Consider the following 19649-nt stretch of genomic DNA (forward strand, 5'->3'; position numbering starts at 1 on the left):
TCCTGCCTGGTTCCTTTGGCATTCATGGGTGAGAAAAGCTTCCTTTTGCTCTGGCCAGAAGCCCTTCCAGAAGGTAGTCCCTTGATCAGCTGCCCCAGTTCACAGCCCACACAGCTCTCTGGACAGCCTCTCATCCACCTGGACCCCCTGCTCCGTGGCTCCAACCCACTGGCAAACATTTTTATTGTTCACATTTTATCTGACAGGCAGACATAGAGAGGTCCCATCCTCCCCAGATGCCCTCAGATTTAAGCTAGGGCCAGGATTGGACCAAATCCAGGAGCTTGGAACTTAATCTGGGTCTCCTGTGTAGGTGGCAGGAAGCCAGCCACTGCCTCCTTGGTCTGCATTGGCAGGAAGCCTGGTCAGAAGCCAGGGCTGGGTTTGGAACCCAGGCATTCCAACTGCTAGGCCAACAGCTCATCCCCCAAACCCTCCCTTCTGCCTGAACAATGCCCAACCCCTCAGTGACCTTCAGAAATGGGGCATCCCCGGGCCCGGCGGTGTGGCCTAATGGCTTAAGTCCTCGTCTTGAATGCCCAGGATCCCATATGGGCACCGGTTCTAATCCTGGCAGCTCCACTTCCCATCCAGCTCCCTGCTTGTAGCCTGGGAAAGCAGTTGAGGATGGCCCAAAGCTTTGGGACCCTGCACCTGTGTGGGAGACTCAGAAGAAGTTCCTGGATCCTGGCTTCGGATCGGCCGTTGCGCTCATTTGGGGAGTGAATCATCGGATGGAAGATCTTCCTCTCTGTCTCTCCTCTCTGTATATGTGACTTTCCAATAAGTAAATAAATCTTAAAAAAAAAAAAAAAAGAAATGGGGCACCCCCACCACAGAATAAACGTTGAAGCCAGAGGGGGGTTTTTTAGATTTATTGAGTGGTCTCTGAGAAACAGGGCTGGCCAGGGAGCAGGAGGGACGAGGGAGAGCTCAGAGAAGTAGAAGACAAGAATGACAGTACCCTGCCTTTGGGACCCTGGGTCCGAGCAACTGGGGGACCCACCCAGACTTGGCAGCACAAAACCCACTCCTGTGTTCTTGGGCAGAAGTCCAGCTGCTGCCCCATGCTGCCAGCCTCGGTTCCCCGTTCCTTGTCCACAGCAGGATGTCAGCTCCAGAGGGGCCAGCCCTCCTGGATGATGTGGCTGTCAGTGTCACACCCTCCTCTTCCTCCTCAGGGAGTGGTATGACTCACTTTGCTGCCGGCACTAAGCAAAGACTGGGGAGTTGTGCCAATCAGAGTATACCAGAAATCCAGAGAAAGTGCTGTCTGTCTTGATGCTGGCATAGATGCCAATGTAATCACCCACACCCACCTGCACCCACACCTGGTCCTCGGGCTCCAACCTCACCATGGCACCCCCTGAGAGCGAGGCTGGCTTGGGCCAGCCCCCAAAAAACTGGAAGAAAGAGGCAATGGATTCGCCATTCTTGACCAAATCGAACTGCAGGCTGGCCCGGTAGACGGTGGCATGGACGGCAAAGTAGTAGACCCCTGGCACCTGGCAGGTGAACTTGCCCGTGACCGCATCGTAATGGCCCTGTTCATTCAGCAGCACACGATCGAAGGGCAGGGGTGCGTCAGAGGGCGGAGGCACCCGGCTCTCTGAGCGCTTGGCGCTGAAGGCAGAGCGTGGGGGTACTGCGCATTCGCCTGCAGGCCCGGTGGGTCCAGGGGGGCCTGTGTCTCCCCGTGCCCCGGGCTCCCCGCGCGGCCCTGGCAGTCCTGTGGGTAAGGGGAGCGGTGAGCGACAGTGTGCCAGCGGGAGGACCCCTCTAAGGACCCCATCCTCAGCTCAGGGCTCGGCCCCCTCCACACCTTCCCGCAGAGCTTGGAGCAGATCTAAGAGGGCTTTGGCCCAAGTGGGTCCCCAGAGTTCAGGATCCAGATGGCTGATTCACTCCGGTCCACCCTCCACCCCATCCGGTACAGAGCCGCAAAGGGTCGGGAAGGGGGAGTTGCGTCCCCGTGTGGGGACGAAAGGTACAAGAGGGTGAAAGTCTAGCCCAGTTGACCCAGATGGCCCCCCACAACGATGGCCGCCAATGTGCCTCCTTACCCGGCCTCCCGCCGTCGCCTTTCTCGCCAGGAGGTCCGGGCGCGCCGTCGCGGCCATCACGGCCGTCGCGCCCAGGCAGACCCTGGCTGCCGTGATGGCCCGGCGCGCCTGGAAGGCCGGGCTGTCCAGGACACAAGCTGGGAATCTTGTTGTCGTCCAAGGGGGGCGAGCCTGCCACCAGGCCCAGGAGCAGCAACAGGGCGAAGAACGGCCTCATGGCGCCGGCACCGGGAACCCGACGGCCGCGTCCTCTGGGTAGTCTGCGGGGCCGGGCGGCATCAGAGTTTGCATCCTTACTCTCGCCCTGGGCGTAGCCCCTGTTGGTCCCCCCCTCCCACCGCAGCCATGCCCCCAGAACGGTCCCGGGGCTTGGGGTGCCTGTGGGGGAGAATTAGAAAGGGGTCTCCCCCAATTTGCGGAGAGCATCGGCGAGGGGGGAGGGGAGGTGGCCGGGCCCTGCAAACCCCCCCCCCCCCCCGCACTCACCGCCCCCTTAGCAGGGCTCACCCTTTGCCCGCTTCTCGGCTGCTGGATGTCCCCACGCCGGCTTCTTCCTGCGCTCCCGCCCCTGCGCTTCTCCGCAGCCAGGCGCCCCCCTGCCCCTTGGCAGCCCCGCGTGTCCCGGTGCGCTCCCTGCCGGCCCGGCTGCTGCTCCTCCCAGTCTCCGAGAGGAAACCAGTTGTTCAAGGGCCAAGAGCTCCGGGCCGGGAAATAGCAGGGAAATAACTCGTGGTGTCGCCCGGCGGCCGGCCAAAGTGTGGGGGAGAAGGGAGGGAGATTGAGGCTGGAGCCCGCCCCCCACCGTGAGAGACAAACCCGCAGGGCGCCAGCTGTTCCCAGGAGGTGGTACCAGTGAGGGAGCCCTGGGGGAGAACTGTGGGGGGTGGGGATGGGGGCAGACCATCTACTGCCCCACCTCCATCCCCACCCTGGGGTCAGAGCAGGGTCTGGCACGTCAGTGGGCACTCAGTCTTGTCTGACTAGCGAAAAAGTAGGAATGTGGGTGACAGAGAACTTGAAAAAGCAAGCAGTAAGGGGGAAGGCCAAGGACAGAGATCCAGGTCAGGGCTGGGGAAGGAGGGTGGGGGCAGTCTGGAGCCTGGGAGAGGGACTGGGAAGGAGAGGGGTGGTGATGCAGATTCCCCTTCCCCCTCCTGGGAGACCCCAGGTTAGTGCCCCTTCCCACCCTGCCTGCCTGCCCTGATAGGTGAGGGAGCCCTGGGCAGGTGCAGGACAGGGGCCGGTGTCAGGGTCACGGATGGGCGCAGGTGGCTATGCCTGCTGCCTCAGGCAGCCTGTTGCAATTGAAGGGCCAGGGAATGCCCAGAAGGGCCAGGCCAGACTGGCAATGGCGCTCTGCCTCCTGGCAGACAGAGCGGCAAGGGGGCAGAATGCTGCCCAGCGAGGTACAGCGGGGTACCAGCAGCCCACAGAGCAGCCTCTGGAAGTGCTGGTAGCAGGGTAGGCTGGTCAGGCTCTAAGGAAGGGAGAGAACCACCTTGAGGCATGCTGGGGCATGCTCCTCCCCCTCAGGTGCGCTTGCCCAAAGCCTCCCTCCCTCCTCTTCCTCCTCCTGGCTGGCCCAAGGCACCTTGTAACCTCGGAGAACCTCTCCCACCTCCTGTTGGGTGGCCATGCCCACCCAAATGTTGGGGAAGGCTGTGGTGTTATAGCTCAGACCCAGGCACATCTCCACCTGCACAGGCTCGCAGGCCAGCTCTGTGGGGGGAGGAGGAAGAGGGACCTGTCACTGTGGGACCCCAGGTCAGGCCCGTGGTGTCAGGAGACTCCCAAGAGGTTACAAGGTGAGGTGCTTGGCACAGATGGAGAGCCCCTACTGTCTGGGACCCCGCTCTAAGCATCATTCACCAGCCCCGGGCATGGTGGGCACCCCCTGTGACCTCAGGGAATGCGAGGCGCCCTGCTCCACATCCTACCTCATTTTTCACCTTGCAGTTGAGCTCCGAAGAGGGACTCTATGTGAAGGGATGGATGACTCTCCAAGTCCCACTTCTCCACTCCCCAAAGTCTTAATGTTCCCTATACTGACTCTCTCTAAATACTAATACCACCACAGAACAAGAGCCCTGAGATGGGACAGTGACCCCCAGCTGTTCCCCACCCTCATCAGGGAGGGCAGAGTGGCATGGAGAGTGCTGGATGCCTGGGTACCCAGGACTGCCAGGGCTCACCTGGTGCTGGGAAGAGGGGACTGGTACAGTTGTCATGGCTGCCATCGGTGCAATCTCTCCACATGTCACACACCCACTGCAGACTCTTGCATCCTCCATCCTGGCAGAACTCTCGGGGCCCACAGGGGTCTGTAGACATAGCACCATGGCTGTGCCTCTGCCTGTCCTCCCACCCTGCTGCCCTCCCCCTCCACCATGCTGCGTCCAGGGGCACCAACTCTCTGTGGCATTGAAGGCCCGGAAGGTGGCTGAGAAGCCCCCACTGCTGATGCCACGGTCGGTCCTCAGCAGCACGGCCAGCTCATGGTGCGAGGAGATGAGACGGGGTGGTGGCTCTGCCCCACAGAACCTGCCCAAAGCAGAGACTCATCCTGGCCATGGTCCCCTGGCTGAACCCATGACACACTGACGCCTCCCCCAGGCTTGTGCCAGGGACGATGGGAGACCCAGTAGCTGATTCATGCTTGCAGCTTGGCACCTGGTAGGAACCACCACCAACCTACTAAATCATAAGCTGCTTGAGCTTGAGTCACTTGGAGGTGGGAAAAAAGCAGGGATGGTATGGTGAGTGAGGAAGGTGGAAAAGGTTCCCCTGAGTGGGAAGAACTGGGGTGGGAGATATTGGGGGAAGGGTGAGCATGAGGATGAAGCAAGGCAGGCAGAAGCTAGAAGCCTTTTCTAGAGGGCGGGGTCACCGTGGAGAGGCAGGCTTGGAGTAGAAGATGGAGGCGGGGAACCCCAGGGCCAGTGTGCAGCCAACCTGCTGATCCGCTTGCAGGGAGTGTGGGGGAAGGGTGGTGGTGAGCCGTGGCCCCTTCCCTGGCCTTGTACCTGCCCAGGAGGCTGAGGGCCCCCGAGCTGCGGGTCTCATACACCTCCACATAAGCCAGCTTGCACTCGTCCTGGGCCTCCAGACTGAAATTGTGGAACTGTAGCTCAATGCCGTGTCCTGTGGGCACCGAGATATGCCAGGTGCAGAGCTGGGGAGGGCACAGGTGGAGTCATTCAGAGAGAGGCAGGCAGGGCATGGGTGGTTCTATCATTGGCAGCTCGGGAAGGCCTTTCAGTTGGTTGGGCTCAGAGGTGAGTGAACCCTGTGCATGACTGCTTGCTGTCCAGCTTCTTGCAGGACAAAGTGGCACCTCCCATGTGCTCGTGTGCCAGCCCACCATCTTCCCCAGGGCAGCACTGCACCTACCTGGTGGTGAGGGTACTGCTGCGGGTAGCTGGGAGCAGAGAACGTGCCCCGGAGCCCCGTCACGTTCCCCCCACACCCTGTAGAGAGGCAGGGATGCTCAGCAGCTCGTGGATTTGCACTGCCACTCAGCAGGTGTAGGATGAGGCTGGACCCTGGCCACAGCGGAACAAGCTCTGACTGGGAGCGGGAGTACATGCAGTGCTGGGAACCCTGAGGTTTGGGGGCTGAGCCCGAGCCTGCAGAAGGCGCTTGAGGACTATCCCTGCCCTGCACCTGGCGGCCCCATACCCCAGCTCCTGGCACTGCAGTTGGCTTCATCACTACCGTCAACACAGTTGGCAAAGCCGTCGCACACTGAGTCAGACAACAGGCAGATGAGCTGGTCGCAGAAGAACTCGTCATGGGCACAGCTCCCTGGAGACGGCATCTGCCTTCAGCAGCCCCCAAAGTCTCTGCTTCCTCCTGCTACTTTTTTTTCCCCCCAGCACTGGGAGAAACTGCTAGGAGGGAAGCAGACACCTGGCAGGCCACTGGGCACACGGTTGGAAGATACTCACCGTGCCCGGGGGTCACAGCCTGGTACCAGGCCTGGAAGCCAGACCCTTCCACACTGCCATCGGAGACGAAGGCCACCCGGAGGCGGCTGGTATTGGTGTTGAGTGTGGGAGGAGCCACCTTCCCACACACCCTGCAAGACCATGGAGGGCCCTTCAGGCTTGGCACTTGGGGCCTGCCCGGGCCCTGCTCTCCTACTTCTGCAACCCCCAAGCCACTGGTGCACTGAGCTTCCTCTGCTGTCCCTGGGGTGCTCAGATTGCCTTAGTCCCCGCCCTCCCACCTGGCAACACACACACACTGTGCATCTGCCTGGTGGTACTCAATTATGGGACCATTGGGAAGCCCCTACCTCACAGATGATTAAATAGGTCAGTTACACAGCATCGGGGTGGCAGAGCTGGACCTAGAGATGCAGCCATTGCCACTGCACCCACATTGACCTGTGCCCTGAATAGGGGTTCGGGATGGGGTGCCATCTCCTGGAGGCAGAGGTACCCACCTGAGGAGGGGTCCTTCTGGCTCCGGAGAGATTTCCAAGCGATCGAAGAGGCAGGAGGCCACACTCTCCATGCTGAGAGCTTCAATCTTGAGCTGTATCGTGTGGTCTGTGGCCACCTGGATGTGCCACACACAGTGGGCATGGGGAGGGTAAGGGTCTGGATAGTTGGGGCTGCTGAAGAAGCCCCTGGGACCAGGAAGGAGGCCCCCACAGGCTGCAGAGAAGAGGTTAGAGTTCAAAGGTCAAAAGGTGAGAAGCGCTTTGCTCCCTAAGGTGCCTCTTTTTGCCTGTTCTTCTCCCCCTCCAACTTTGTCCATCCAGTAACAGCTGCCCTCAGTACTCACTGGACTGGGTCATGGGACTCATGCTCTCCTCCCGCAGCTGGCCAGGAGTTCCAAATGCCCAAGGGGCCATGGTAGTAGTAGTGGTGAGAGTGGTGGGAGCGGAGGCAGTGGTGGGGAGGCCCCGGGCAGGCAGGGGGCTGTAGGTGGCGCCGGATGGGGGTGCGGCCTGCAATTCTGAGACAGGAGGTGGAGGAGAAGCGTTCATAGGCGCTGCCCCTCCTATAGGTGCCAGGTGATGGGGCTTACGGAATCGCAGGGGGAGCCTTCCCGAGGGGCCTGGTACTCACGCGCCAGGATGACGGCCACCAGCAGCCCAAGCAGCAGAAGCAGCAGGCCAGTGAGCAGGAGCACGCAGAGCCAGGAGAAGCGGCAGTCGGGTTGCAGCCTGCCTTGGCGCCGGCCTACAGCAGCCAGGGGGACACTTGGAGAGACCCTCCCCCCCGCCCCTCCCCCAAGCATCCCACATACACTGTCCTCAACCCCCTGCCTCAGGCCCCCTGCCCTAGTCCCCAAGTCTACCCTGTTACCAGGCCAGGGAGCTGGACCGCTGTGGGGGGCCTCTTCCTGGAAGGCAGGTACAGGGCAGGGCTGTTCAGCTTCAGGCTCAAAAGCCGGATTGCAGAACTCAGTCTGGATGAGAGAGACTTGAGCTGAGGGCAGAGGGCCCTGGGGGTCACAGTGCCAGGCTGTTGGGGGGAAGGTCCTTACCTTGCTCAGCTCGGCTGCCTCCAGGCAGACGATGACTTCAGAGTAGTCCTTCATGGCCCACCGCTCTTCATGGCTCTCTCGAGTGTCTGTGGCACCCAGGAGCCCGAGAGCCCGCTCCCTGCCAGCCGCACAGCCCTTATCGCGGGGGCAGTTTCTCTTCCTGCACGGCAGCTCCTGGCTGCCCTTGGCAGGCTGCTCTGGGCTACTGGCTACTCTGTCTCTATGGGGTAGGGAGGGAGGGACAGCCAGCAGACCAAAGGAATGTGCAAAGGCCTGAAATGGTCTCTTAATCCAACTCAGCTGAAGGTGCTGAGGTTAAGACCCTGGTGAGGGGTGGCAGTTCTTAAAGGCAAAGGAAGTAGCTGAGAAAACCCAGTAGTGGGAATCAGGCCTGGGGGTGGGATGGAGTGAGGGCTGTGGTGGAGGAGGCTGGGGAAAGTGACTGGCAGCTCCTCCCTGCCCCCTGCCAGGTGCTGGCTGAGGGTGCTGGGAGGGAGGCAGAGCTCTGGGTTGTTTTGCGGTGGGCAGCAAGAGGGCCACAGGGACCTCTGAGAATGCAAGAGAAGCTGAATGTGGCTGCTTTAAGGCCCATGTGTCCCATCACGGTGCCGTCAAGGTGATGGGTTCAGCCGCTTCGGGGTCTTTAGTTAGATCACCTGCGTGGCCAGGACCAGAGGAGAAGCTGCTGTGAGCTGGTGGGGTTGGGCTGCCTACCCCTGTGGCCCCTAAAGCTGCAGGAGCAAGATCAGAGACAAGCGGCCCCAGCATTGGGTAGGGAGTTGTGCTATCGCTCTGTTGGGCACACGCTCCTTAAACAGTGTGGTCCCTTCGCACCTCTGCCTCCTGGAGCATTGTTGGCATAGAAAATCTGTTTGGGCTGGCTGCCCTCAAGGAGTGAGGCAGGGGCTGTCAATCTGGCATTAGAGGGCAGGGCGGGAGGCTGGGAGGCAGCCGTTTCTGGCTGCCATTTGTGAATGTCTGTTCTGTTTGAAACCCCAAGCAAGAGGTCCTCCACGTAGTTTCTCTCCTCAGTATAATGTTATGAGGCAGTATAACAGCTTTCTGAAGGGTGGTGCTAAGGCCCCGAGAGGTTAAACACCTTCTCCAAGGTCACACAGCCCTGCAAAATTCAGAGTTCCTGGGAGGCAGTAAATGCTAAGGCCCTCAGGTTTGCCATGATACACCTCTCTCTGTATTTTTTTTAATGAAAAGGCAGATATACAGAGAGGAGGAGAGACAGAGAGGAAGATCTTCCATCCGAAGGTTCAATCCCCAAGTGGCTGGAATGGCCCGAACTGCTCCGATCTGAAGCCAGGAGTCAGGAGCTTCATCCAGGTCTCCCATGTGGGTGCAGGGTCCCAAGGCTTTGGGCCATCCTTGATTGCTTTCCCAGGTCACAAGCAGGGAACTGGATGGGAAGCAGGGCGGCCAGGATCAGAACCAACACCCATACGGGATCCTGGCAGGTGCAAGGTGAGGATTTTAGCCACTAGGCTACTGCTACTACTGGGTACCCCCCTCTCTTTTTTTTTTTTTTTAATAGATAAAGGGTTATTTATTTATCTGAAAGACAAAGTTACAGAGAGAAAGGGAGAGGCCGAGAACCATCTTCCATCTACTGGTTCACTTCCCAGATGGCCACAATGGCAGGAAACCACAAGCCAGGAGCTTGCTCAGGTCTTTTACTCGGTAGCAGGGGGATCTGGCACTGGTGCTGTCTTCAGCTGCTTTCTCCAAGTCATTGGAGCTGGATCAGAAGTGCAGGAGCCAGAATCCAAACCAGCACCCTCATGAGTTGCCCGCACCACAGGCAGCAGCTTTACCCTCCATGCCACAACACTGGTCCTTACATATTTCTATATTTCTTTCTTTTTTTTTTTTTTAAGATTGGTTTTTATGTCTTTGAGGGGAAAAATTACAGAAACAGAGGCAAAAGAAAGAAAGCTTCCGTCTGCTGGTTCGCTCCCCAAATGGCTGCAGCAGCTGGAGCTGGGCCAGGCCAAAGCCAAGAGCCTGAAGCTGCGTCCAGGTCTCCTGTTGTGAGTACTGGCAGCCTAAGCACTTAGACCATCTTCTGTCTTTCCAGGTGACCTAGGAGCAAGCTGCAGGAGAAGGGAGAGGCAGACAGGCAGGACTTGAATCAGCACTTATAGGAGATGCTTATCCTGCTGGCTACAATACCAGCCTCTGTGACATCCCTCTCTTACCCTATGGCGGGCAGAGCAGAGGGGCCAGAGGGGCCAGAGGGAGCAATGGGGCCAGTGGGGACAGAACTGGAGCAGTCTGGTTTGGTGCTGCTAAAGGCAGCGCCCCCTGCAGGCAGGAGAGGACATTCCTTTTGCTAAGGTTCTGCTCTGTTTCCACCCTCAGGCCTTGGGCTGCTGTGGTCCCCGGACCCAGGTTTTCACTGGATCCTTGAAGCCTGGCTACGTTGATCTTGGGTATGTGCAGGGACAATTGAGGGAGGGTAAGGCAGTGCCTTGTTCATGGGGCACTTTTTATTCTGGCTGGACCAGGCCCAAAGCAGGTTTCCTGTCATGGAGGGGCCTGGCCCTGAATCTGTCGGGGTGGCCTTGTGCTGAACATGCAGGACAGTGTGTTTGGAGAGCCATGGCCCTGCTCTGTTCCACCCTGGGACTGTGCCTTCCCTGTGCGTCTTCACCGACAGGTTTGCTGGCTCTAGACCTGGCTGGGCGAGGGGCTGGCCAAGGTGGTATATGGCAGTCCTCACTGGGCTTCTGTAGGTCCTACCCCTCCTGCAGGGCACAGGGGTGGGGTGTCACTCAGCAGCTCTTATGCTCCTGCACCAGGCACCATGGCTTCCAGGTGGGCAGGTGAGCCAGGCAGTAGGGAGGTTTGCAAACAATGCGAAACACTGCCCTTCTCACGAATCATTCTTGCTTTGTAAAGTGTGAGTTCTTAAAACTTTTTGTTTTTAAATTTTTATTGTAAAGGCAGATCCAAAGAGAGAAGGAGAGATAGGGAGAAAGATCTTCCATCTGCTGGTGCATTCCCCAAAGGGCCACAGGCTGGAATTGAGCCCATCTGAAGTCAGGAGCTTTTTCCGGGTCTCCCACACAGGTGCAGGGTCCTCCTTCACTGCTTTTCCAGGCCATATGCAGGGAGCTTGATGGGAAGTGGAGCAGCTAGAACATGAGCTGGTGCCTATATGGTATACTGGCGCTTACAGGCAGAGGATAGCTAGTTGAGCAGATGGAAGATCTTTCTCTCTCTGTTTCTCCTTATCTCTGTAAAATTTAACTTTCTAATAAAAATAAGTGAATTGGGCCTGGCAGCGTGGCCTAGTGGCTAAAGTCCTTGCCTTGAACATGCCGGGGTCCCATATGGGTGCCGGTTCTAATCCTGGCAGCTCCACTTCCCATCTAGCTCCCTGCTTGTGGCCTGGGAAAGCAGTCGAGGACGGCCCAGAGCTTTAGGACCCTGCAACGTGTGGGAGACTCAGAAGTTCCTGGCTCCTGGCTTCGGATCGGCATAGCATCAGCCATTGCGCTAACTTGGGGAGTGAATCATCGGATGGAAGATCTTCCTCTCTGTCTCTCCTCCTCTCTATATATCTGCCTTTCCAATAAATAGATAAATCTTTTAAAAAAATAAGTGAATCTTTAAAAAAATTTATTTTTATTGGAAAGATTTACACACAGAGAGGAGAGACAGGAAGATCTTCCATCTGCTGGTTCACTCCCCAAATGGCTGCAACAGCCAGAGCTGAGCTGAGCTGAAGCCAGGAGCCAGGAGCCACGAACTTCTTCTAGGTCTCTCACATGTGCGCAGGGTCCCAAGGCCTTGAGCCATCCTCTGTTGCTTTCCCAGGCCCAAAGCAGGGAGTTGGATTGGAAGTGGAGCAGCTGGGACACAAACTGGTGCTTATATGGGATGCTGACATTAGAGGCAAAGGATTAGCATGCTGCGACACCGTTTCAGCTTCTGATTTCAATTTGGTATATACTGGTAGTTCTAGCCCTCAAAAACAACAGCTAATGGGATAGTCTGTAATTCTGAGGCCCATCAAGGGGTCCTTTGAAAATTGCTGGCTTGCTGTACAGACACAAAACAGTGTTGGGGGCTGTGAGGAAAGGCAAGAGTATGCAAGCTAAGGAAGAAATTGCTGCCTCAGATGGGGGCCTGCTGGGAGGCTTCCTGGAAGAGGGGGCAGTTGAGGGCAAAAAGGGAGTTTAATCAGCAGAATTCGGGGGTTGGGTAGGCACTATCAGGGGGAAGAGGAGAGTGTTAGGAGGTTCACAGCAGTCTGTGTTATGTCAGGGAGTGAGGGGGCTGGGCAGAGTATATTCTTTTATATATTTATTAATATTTGTTTGTTTGAAAAAGCAGAGTCACAGCAAGAGAGAGTGGAGTGACAGAGAGAGCCCTCCTGTTCACTGGTTCGTTCTCCAAGTGGCTGCAGTGGCCTGTCCAAATCCAGGAGCCAGGAGCCCTCTCCGACTCTCCCCATGTGGGTACAGGGGCCCCCAGACTGGGGCCATCCTCCACTGCTTCTAGGAGCATTAGCAGGTGCTGAATCAGGATTGGAGCAACTGGAATTTGAACTGGAGTCCATATGGGATGCTGGCATTATCAGTGGTGGCTCTATGCCACGGTGTTGGTCTCCAAAACTGGTTCTTAGAAGGTTCCTACTTGTGAGCGGATAGGAAGGGAGGCATGGGGAACCCCAAGGCCAAGAGATTGCTCTCTCTGGCCTGATGGTTACACATGGCTGTTGTCATTTCTATCCTGGCTGCATGTGCTGCTTCACAGAAGTGTTTCAGGGACAGGAGGGGCCCCCCTCGTGGGTCCAAGTCAGGGTGATAGTGGCTTGAGTAGAATGCTGTGACAGTGAAGCCTGGCAGCCCCCCGGCAGACCCCTCACCAATCCTCACACCTGCTTTGGGAGGGAAGGCAATGTCAGGAAGGAGGCTGTGTTCCCATTCTCCAGAGGTCACTGAGCGTCCTGCAAGTTAAATGCCTCTGTCTAGAGTGGTCAGCTGGCAGGAGCAGGGCTCACTTCAGGGCAGAAACCTTCATTCCTTCCTTGATTCATCACACTTTTGTGAAAGGGAGAGGGAGAGAGAGAGAGAGAGAGAGAGAGAGAGAGAGAGAGAGAGAGAGAGAGATCTTCCCCCCATTGATTCACTTCCCAAACTGGGGCTGGAGGTGGGCCAGGAGCCTGGAGTTCCATCTGGGTTTCCCACGTGGACACAGCATCCAAGTACTTGGGCCATCTTTCACTGCTTTTCCAGATGCATCAGCAGGGAGCTGGACTGGAAGCAGAGCAGCTGGGACTCAAAGTAGGTTGCCGGCATTACAAACAGATTTAAGCCACTGGGCCACAATGCCAACCTTCATGTCCTTTTCTCTCCCCATTTTTTGCATTTTTCCATATTCTTTATATAAACATGTAGATGGGGTAGGAGTTGTATGTGGACCGGCTCTGTGATATGTGATATAGTGGGAAAAGTCATCGCTTGTGGTGCCAGCATACCACACGGGTACCAATTCAAGTCTCAGCTTGTCTAGTTCTGATCCAGCTTCCTGCTCGTGTACTTGAGAAAAACAGTGGAAGATGGCCCAAGTGCTTGGGCCCCTCTACCCACTTAGGAGACCCAAAAGGAGCTCCTGGCTCCTGGTTTCGGTCTGGCCCAGTTTCAGCTATTGCAGCCATTTGGAGAGGCAGTTGGATGGAAGATCTCTGTCTCTTCCTCATTCTGCCTTTCAAAAAATAAATCTTAAACAAACCAACCAATCAAGCAAGCAAAGACCCTGCAGAGAGGGCCTGTGGGTGAGGACGTGGGCTGGAAGTCCTGGGCTGCCCCTGCTTCTTACTGCTGTCCCAGCTGCCTCCTGGACTTGCTTTCCTTCCAGCCCACAGCCCCCAGCGGCCTTGACCTTCTTGCCCCCACAGGCCCTGCAGGGGCCCCAGTCTCCCAGCTCTCCTTGTCCTTGCTGCTGAGGGAATGTTCTCACGGTTTTCCTGCTAATCACTAGGGACACAAGGGCAAGCACAGGGACGTTCTCTGCTGACTTGACTGTTTCCTGGCCCCCGAAGCCCCTGCAGGCATTGGCTTGTATTCCAGAGAGCATGGGTCCCAGTTTCCTGCTGACAGTCTGCAGTGTGCTCGCCTGCACGATCCTGGCCTGCTCCTGCCCGCCTCTCAAGGTCGGCCGTGCCTTCTATTCCAGGCTGGCAGCTCGCTAGCTGCCCGCTGGCCAGTCCTTCCACCCTGCATGGTGCTGAGATCACACTGCTTGGCATCTTCTCGTTTTTCCTCTTTCCCCACTGCCCATCTCCTAACCCACACCTTGCAGGGGGCAGCCATGAACTTGCCCACTTACTACCCTCCCAGCATTTATTCCTTCCTCCTCTTCTCACTCATCCATCTTTTCCGGTCTTGTGGGGGCGGGGCGCCTGCAACACCACAGCTTCACCCAGCCAACTCAACGCTGTCTCCAAAGGGCTGATCTCTCCGTAGAGGCAGACTGGTAGAGCCCTGTCCTGCATCCTTCTTTGGGGTTGTGGGGCACCCATGGAGGGGCCCCAGCTCATTAGTTGGGGGGCAATGCTCTCTCCCAACTGTGCCTCGCTCAGCTGTGATCAGGTATGTTGGGGTGGGGTCATGAAACATGTGCTGAGCCTCACTCCCAAAAAGAGTCTCAGGGCTCTGATGGCATAATGGGGAGACAAGGGAAGAGGGACATTGGCTGGGGCCTTCCCACGGGTCCAGCCAACCTTCTTAACTGCCACCCACAGCTCCCAGTGCTCTTATGTCCAGACTACAGATGAGGACACTGAGGCTCAGAAGTGCCACAGAGGTGCTCATTTCTGCACTGGGTGTGGAAGTTTAGGGCCCCTCAGGAGCGTGCGGTGCAGACACATCCACCAGCTCTGACCCCTGACCTCCTGCAAGGTGGGTGGTGACACTGGTGTGGCTGGTGGGACTGGGTAGACATCACATGGCTGTTCAGCTCAGTTCCTAACTAGAGACAAGGGTGGGGAAATCTCTGCTGGAGCCCCCCAAAGGGAGGGTGCTTGGCTGGGAAGATACCCCCTGGGCTCCGGCCTGCCTCTACCACCCCAGGGGTGGGCATGTGGCCCTCAGCACGCCTTCTCCTGGCTCAGCATTTTCAAGGCCAAAGCCGTGACCTCTAAATGACTCTAGCTCTGAGGCTTCACAGAGACAAGCACGTTTGAGCACAGATCACTTAAAAAGCTAAATAAAAAAAACCAAAAACCCCACTCTATGAAGTTGAACTAGGTAGCCAGTGATACGTGACGTCCCTCGTGTGGGTCACTGACGGAAAGGAGCACGGGAGAGTTGCAAGGCCCTGGAGCCCAGCCTCCTTAATTAAGGCGCAGAGGTGGCATGAAGCCCACAGAGGGTGGTTGCTCAAGGTCACACGCAAGGGCAGTCGCCAGGGGGCGCACCTCCGCTGGGGAGAGGCCAGCTGGGACGCCAGCACAAGCGCAAAAAGCCTGTTGGATCAAGAACGGGGCCGTTTGTGTTTGAGGCGCCTGTTGTCAGGGATTGAGAAGCGCGCGGGGTTGCCAGCAGGCTTGGGAGCAAGGGTGAGGGCTGGAGATGCGCCCTTGCCCTTGGCTTACCTGCGGTGCTTGTGCTGCAACCAGTGCCAAGCTGGTTAACGGAGAGACAGACACCCATGTGGATCTGGGGTGCTGCAACCATTTTGGGGAGATCCTGTTTACCCACGACTTGTGGAGAATTAGCAGCATTTAAAATGTTATCCTTTGGCCTGGCAGATAGTGTAGCCGCTAAAGTCCTCCCCTTGAAGGTGCCAGGATCCCATATGGATACTGGTTCTAATCCCGGCAGCTCCACTTCCCATCCAGCTCCCTGCTTGTGGCCTGGGAAAGCAGTTGAGGACGGCCCAAAGCCTTGGGACCCTGCACCTGCATGGGAGACCTGGAAGAAGCTCCTGACTCCTGCCTTTGGATTGGTGCAGCTCCAACTGTTGTGGCCACTTGGGGAGTAAATCACCAGATAGAAGAACTTCCTCTCTGTCTCTCTTCTTCTCTGTATCTCGGCCTTTCCAATAAAAATAAAATCTTAAAAAGAAATTTTTCCTTGCGCTGGTGTTGTGGCACAGCATCTTAAGCCACCTCTTGCAATGTTGGCATCCCATATCACAGCACTGGTTTGAGTTCTATGTGCTGTTTCCAATGCAGCTTCCTCCTAATGTGTTTTTGGAAAGCAGCAACAAATGGACCAAGTCCTTGGGTCCCTGATACCCAGATGGGAAACTTGGAGTTCCAGCCTTCTGGCTTCCACCTGGTCCAGCTCTGGACATTTAGGGAATGACTCAGCAGATGGAGGCGCTGTGTCTTTGACCCTCCCCATCACTCCTTCTTTCAAACAAATAAATAAATAGGATTGGTGCTGTGATGTAGCAGGTAAAATTGCCAGCTGGATCCTCTATGGGGCACAGCTTGAGTCCTGGTTGCTCCACTTCCAACCCAGCTCCCTGCTAATGTCCCTTGGAAAGCAGCAGAGCGTGGTCCAAGTGCAGAGTTCCTGCATCCAGGTGGGAGACTCAGAAGATGCTCCTGGCCTCTGGCCTCAGACTAGCCCAGCTCCAGCTACTGCAGCCTCTTGAGGAGTAAACCAGCAGATTCAATAGTTCTTTCTTCATAGCTCTAGCTTTCAAATAAATCTTAAAAAAAAAAAAAATTGGGCCCGGCGCATTGGCCTAGCAGCTAAAGTCCTCGCCTTGAACGCGCCGGGATCCCATCTGGGTGCTGATTCTAATCCTGGCGGCTCCACTTCCCATCCAGCTCCCTGCTTGTGACCTGGGCAGGTAGTTGAGAATGGCCCGGGGCCTTGGGACCCTGTGCCCATGTGGGGGATCTGGAGGAGGTTCCTGGCTCCTGGCTTTGGATCGGTGCAGCACCGGCCGTTGCGGTCACTTGGGGAGTAAATCATTGGGCGGAAGATCTTCCTCTCTGGATATCTGACTTTGCAATAAATAAATCTTTTTTAAAAAAGTAAAAATAAAAAAATTGTTCTCTTGGATACAAAACCTCCTTAGGGAGAAATCCCAGGTTTGTCACTATTGTCTTCAGCTGGCCTTTGCCATTCTTGAGAAATGACCAGAAAAAAAAATCCTTACTTCTGTCCTTTGCCGTGTGCTGGACGTGCTAAGCTGCACACAGACCTCCGGTGACAGCAGGTGTTTCCATGTCGGCAGCGATGGCCAGTACAATGGCCTTGGCTTAGTGTCCGCAGCAGGGCTGGCAGGGAGCATTCCCAGGAAACCCACCAATGCTCGCCCAGGGCTGACGTGAGCTTCCCCAGTTCCAAGATCAGTGGCAGAAAAGGCTGAACAGTTCTGACCAAAGATGAAGAGATCAATGTGAAGACACGTGCTCCTGCTGCCCCAGAGGGATTCAGGCTCGAGTCCCGGGAGGCGAGGCGGGGGCGGGAAGCACTGCAGGGAGAATTTTGAGCAGGAAGGCAGCTGTTGAGGTGTGGGAGAGGAAACGGACCCTTCATCTGTCAAGGGCTGAGTCCCGGCCCCTCCTCGCACGGGTGACAGTCCCTGCTCTCGGTGTGGTTTGCTGGAGACCCTGCTTCAAGGCCCAGCAAGTCTGTGCAGGCACCGAAGCCGACAGGATTCGCAGCAGCAGCTGAGACGTGGCTGAGCGATTCCAGAGCTGTGCACCTAAGACATTCATTTCCCTAGGTGCGAACTGCCACCAGGGACGGGCATGTCCTTACCAGGTAGATGCTGGGGCATCTAAAAGGGGAATGTAGCACCTCACCCCAAAGTATCTAGAGACACATATGGTAGAAAGTTGGATATTGGAGAATCCAGGTGAAGAAGAGAAAGAGCCCAGCGCAGTAGCATAGTGGCTTAAGTCCCCAACACTGGTGCGCATATGGGTTCTCAGTGCATGCAAGGCGAGGGCTTTAGCCACTAAGTGACTGCACCGGGCCCAAAATATCAATCCTTTATAAACCAAAACAGTTTGCCTTGTTGTGCACAGAAATTCTTCAATGTGAGACAAAAACTGAAATTTTCTTTTAACCATCATGCAACAGACTCGTGAGCCAAAGGGGGGACTCAAACCCAGTTACTCTTAGGTGGGGCATGAGCCGTCCTAAGCAGGGCCTGAGCCACTAGGTCAAAGGCTCATCCCTAATTTTTTGATTCCCATGTTTTTTTTTTTTTTTGTTTCCCCCAAATTTTAATTTTTATTGAAAAGGCAGATTTCCAGAAAGATCCTCTCTCTGCTGGTTCACTCCCCAAGTAGCTGCAATGGTTGGAGCACAGCCAACCCAAAGCCAGGGGGTTTCTTTTGGGACTCCTACATGGGATGATCCTTTACTGCTTTCCCAGGCCACAAGCAGGAGGTTGGATGGGAAGTGGAGCAGCCGGGATACGAACCAGTGTCCATATGGGATCCCAGCACATGCAAGGCGAGGATTTAGTTCACTGAGCCATCTCGCTACAACCCCTGTAAACTTTCTGAACCGCCTGCATATGTGGCTATCAACACGCCAGGAGTCCCTCCTGTGTTCCAACCCATCCCAAATCAAGACTGTCACTCAGCACCTTAGTTCTCAAAGCTAGGATTTATTCTGTACAAGGTACCACTGTACACGAGACATTCTATGCTTGCTTACACAGTAAACAAGGTAACAAGGTGCACCGGCCCTCGGGCTCAGGTCTCCCAGGGCTTTCCTGGAGAAGGGTGTTAGGCCAGTTCAACTCAGGGTGTCTCTCTTGGGTGCCTCCTCCTGGGATGGCCCAGGCCACAAGGGGCGGGGGAAGCGGAGTGCAGAGTACACAGGACCCCACATTGTGGTGCAGAACAGCTCTGTTCTCTGGGGCTGAGCAGTTTTGCCCAGTGACTTTGGGTGACATCAAGCCCCTGGAAAAGGCTTGTCCAACGAAGCAAGATGTCCCCAGCCCCACCCCAAACCAGCTCCTGGTGCAGGACTGACTGGAGACCGATGCCAGAGGAACTTGGAGGGGCAGGTGGCATGGGCATCCCTGAGAAACTCGGTCCAGAGGGCCTCTGTCTAGGAGGCTCTGAGGAGGGGCAGGAGGACTGGGGATGGAGGGATGTAAAGGAGAGAATAAATTAAAAGGTGAGAGCAGCTCAGGGCTTGTGCTGTTGACCTTCGAACAGCTGGGGTGGGGTGGGCCAGGGGGCGTGGCCAGAAACCCTGGATACACTGTGCTGCGAGACCTCCCTGCACCAGCCCGCTTCCTCCTCGCCTTACTGCAGTGCCTGCCGCCACCAGGGGCTAAGGGCATGACCCCTCCTTCACCCAGTGGGTTCGAACATGGCACTGGGGAGAAGGGAGAAGAAGAGGGCTATTTCAGGGAGGGACAGTTACCCCCTGGTCCCCAAATGCAATAAGGCACAATTCTTGGAGGCAACTAGATTCCATCCAGAACATTAAAAAAAAACCAAAAAACAAAAAAACAAAAGCAAAAGCTACAACCGAAACTTGTTTAGATCCCAGGTCTACTGTGGCTGTGCGTGGGCCTGGCAGACACACCAACAGAGCACCATGGGCAGGGCTAGTGTTAGAAAGCTGTACTTTAAGGGGGGAAAAAAAAGACTAATACACCATCCCAGCTGGGCGGGTGCGAAGGAGGCATCTTCAATCAGAAAACCTTAGGGTCATTAACAACAACAAAAAGGTGGAATTTTTAAAAACTAAAAACAGCTTTTTGCCAAGATGTCTCCTTGTCTGTCCCCCTGAAGAGGGCTCTCTGTTCTGGACCAAGTGCACAGGCCCAAGTGGAAATGGGCACCCGAATTCCTGGGTGCCGCCTTCCCAGCAGTGATGCTCCCAGCAGACTCCAGAGGGCGCTGTCTTCTCAGAAGGCGCAGGGGCTGGAGAGGGCAGCAGGCAGACACGGGTCTTCTCCCCACAGATGGCGTTGCTTATTACACGGGACAAAACCAGAAGCTTAACAATGCAAACAGGAGAAGCCGAGGGAGCTCTGTGCTGACTGTGGTCTCCGTGTCCAGTCCATCTTCCCTACCAGGCCATGGCTCGGGAGCACCCGGCTCCTTGCTCCAGACCCCGACAGGCTGCA

The 19649-nt window shown here is 56.4% G+C and overlaps 2 protein-coding genes across 2 annotated transcripts; both read right to left on the bottom strand.

The window, feature by feature from the left end:
- Positions 1-943: 943 nt before the first annotated feature.
- On the bottom strand, positions 944-2323 carry C1QTNF5 (C1q and TNF related 5). The gene is made up of 2 exons (XM_040977296.1): positions 2064-2323; positions 944-1729 (listed from the first exon to the last, which is right to left on the bottom strand). The coding sequence occupies exons 1-2, from the start codon at positions 2278-2280 to the stop codon at positions 1212-1214; spliced, it is 735 nt and encodes a 244-aa protein (XP_040833230.1). The 5' UTR covers positions 2281-2323; the 3' UTR covers positions 944-1211.
- A 992-nt stretch (positions 2324-3315) lies between these two features.
- On the bottom strand, positions 3316-7616 carry LOC121154321 (membrane frizzled-related protein). The gene is made up of 13 exons (XM_040977297.1): positions 7563-7616; positions 7382-7484; positions 7142-7255; positions 6855-7028; positions 6511-6724; positions 6011-6141; positions 5742-5867; positions 5454-5530; positions 5087-5235; positions 4474-4604; positions 4256-4384; positions 3655-3782; positions 3316-3540 (listed from the first exon to the last, which is right to left on the bottom strand). The coding sequence occupies exons 1-13, from the start codon at positions 7614-7616 to the stop codon at positions 3316-3318; spliced, it is 1755 nt and encodes a 584-aa protein (XP_040833231.1).
- Between the last annotated feature and the right edge of the window lie 12033 nt (positions 7617-19649).

The sequence above is a fragment of the Ochotona curzoniae genome, unplaced genomic scaffold (assembly GCF_017591425.1).
Source record: "Ochotona curzoniae isolate NIBS_2020 unplaced genomic scaffold, NIBS_Ocur_1.0 contig_2723, whole genome shotgun sequence".
NCBI lineage: Eukaryota > Metazoa > Chordata > Mammalia > Lagomorpha > Ochotonidae > Ochotona > Ochotona curzoniae.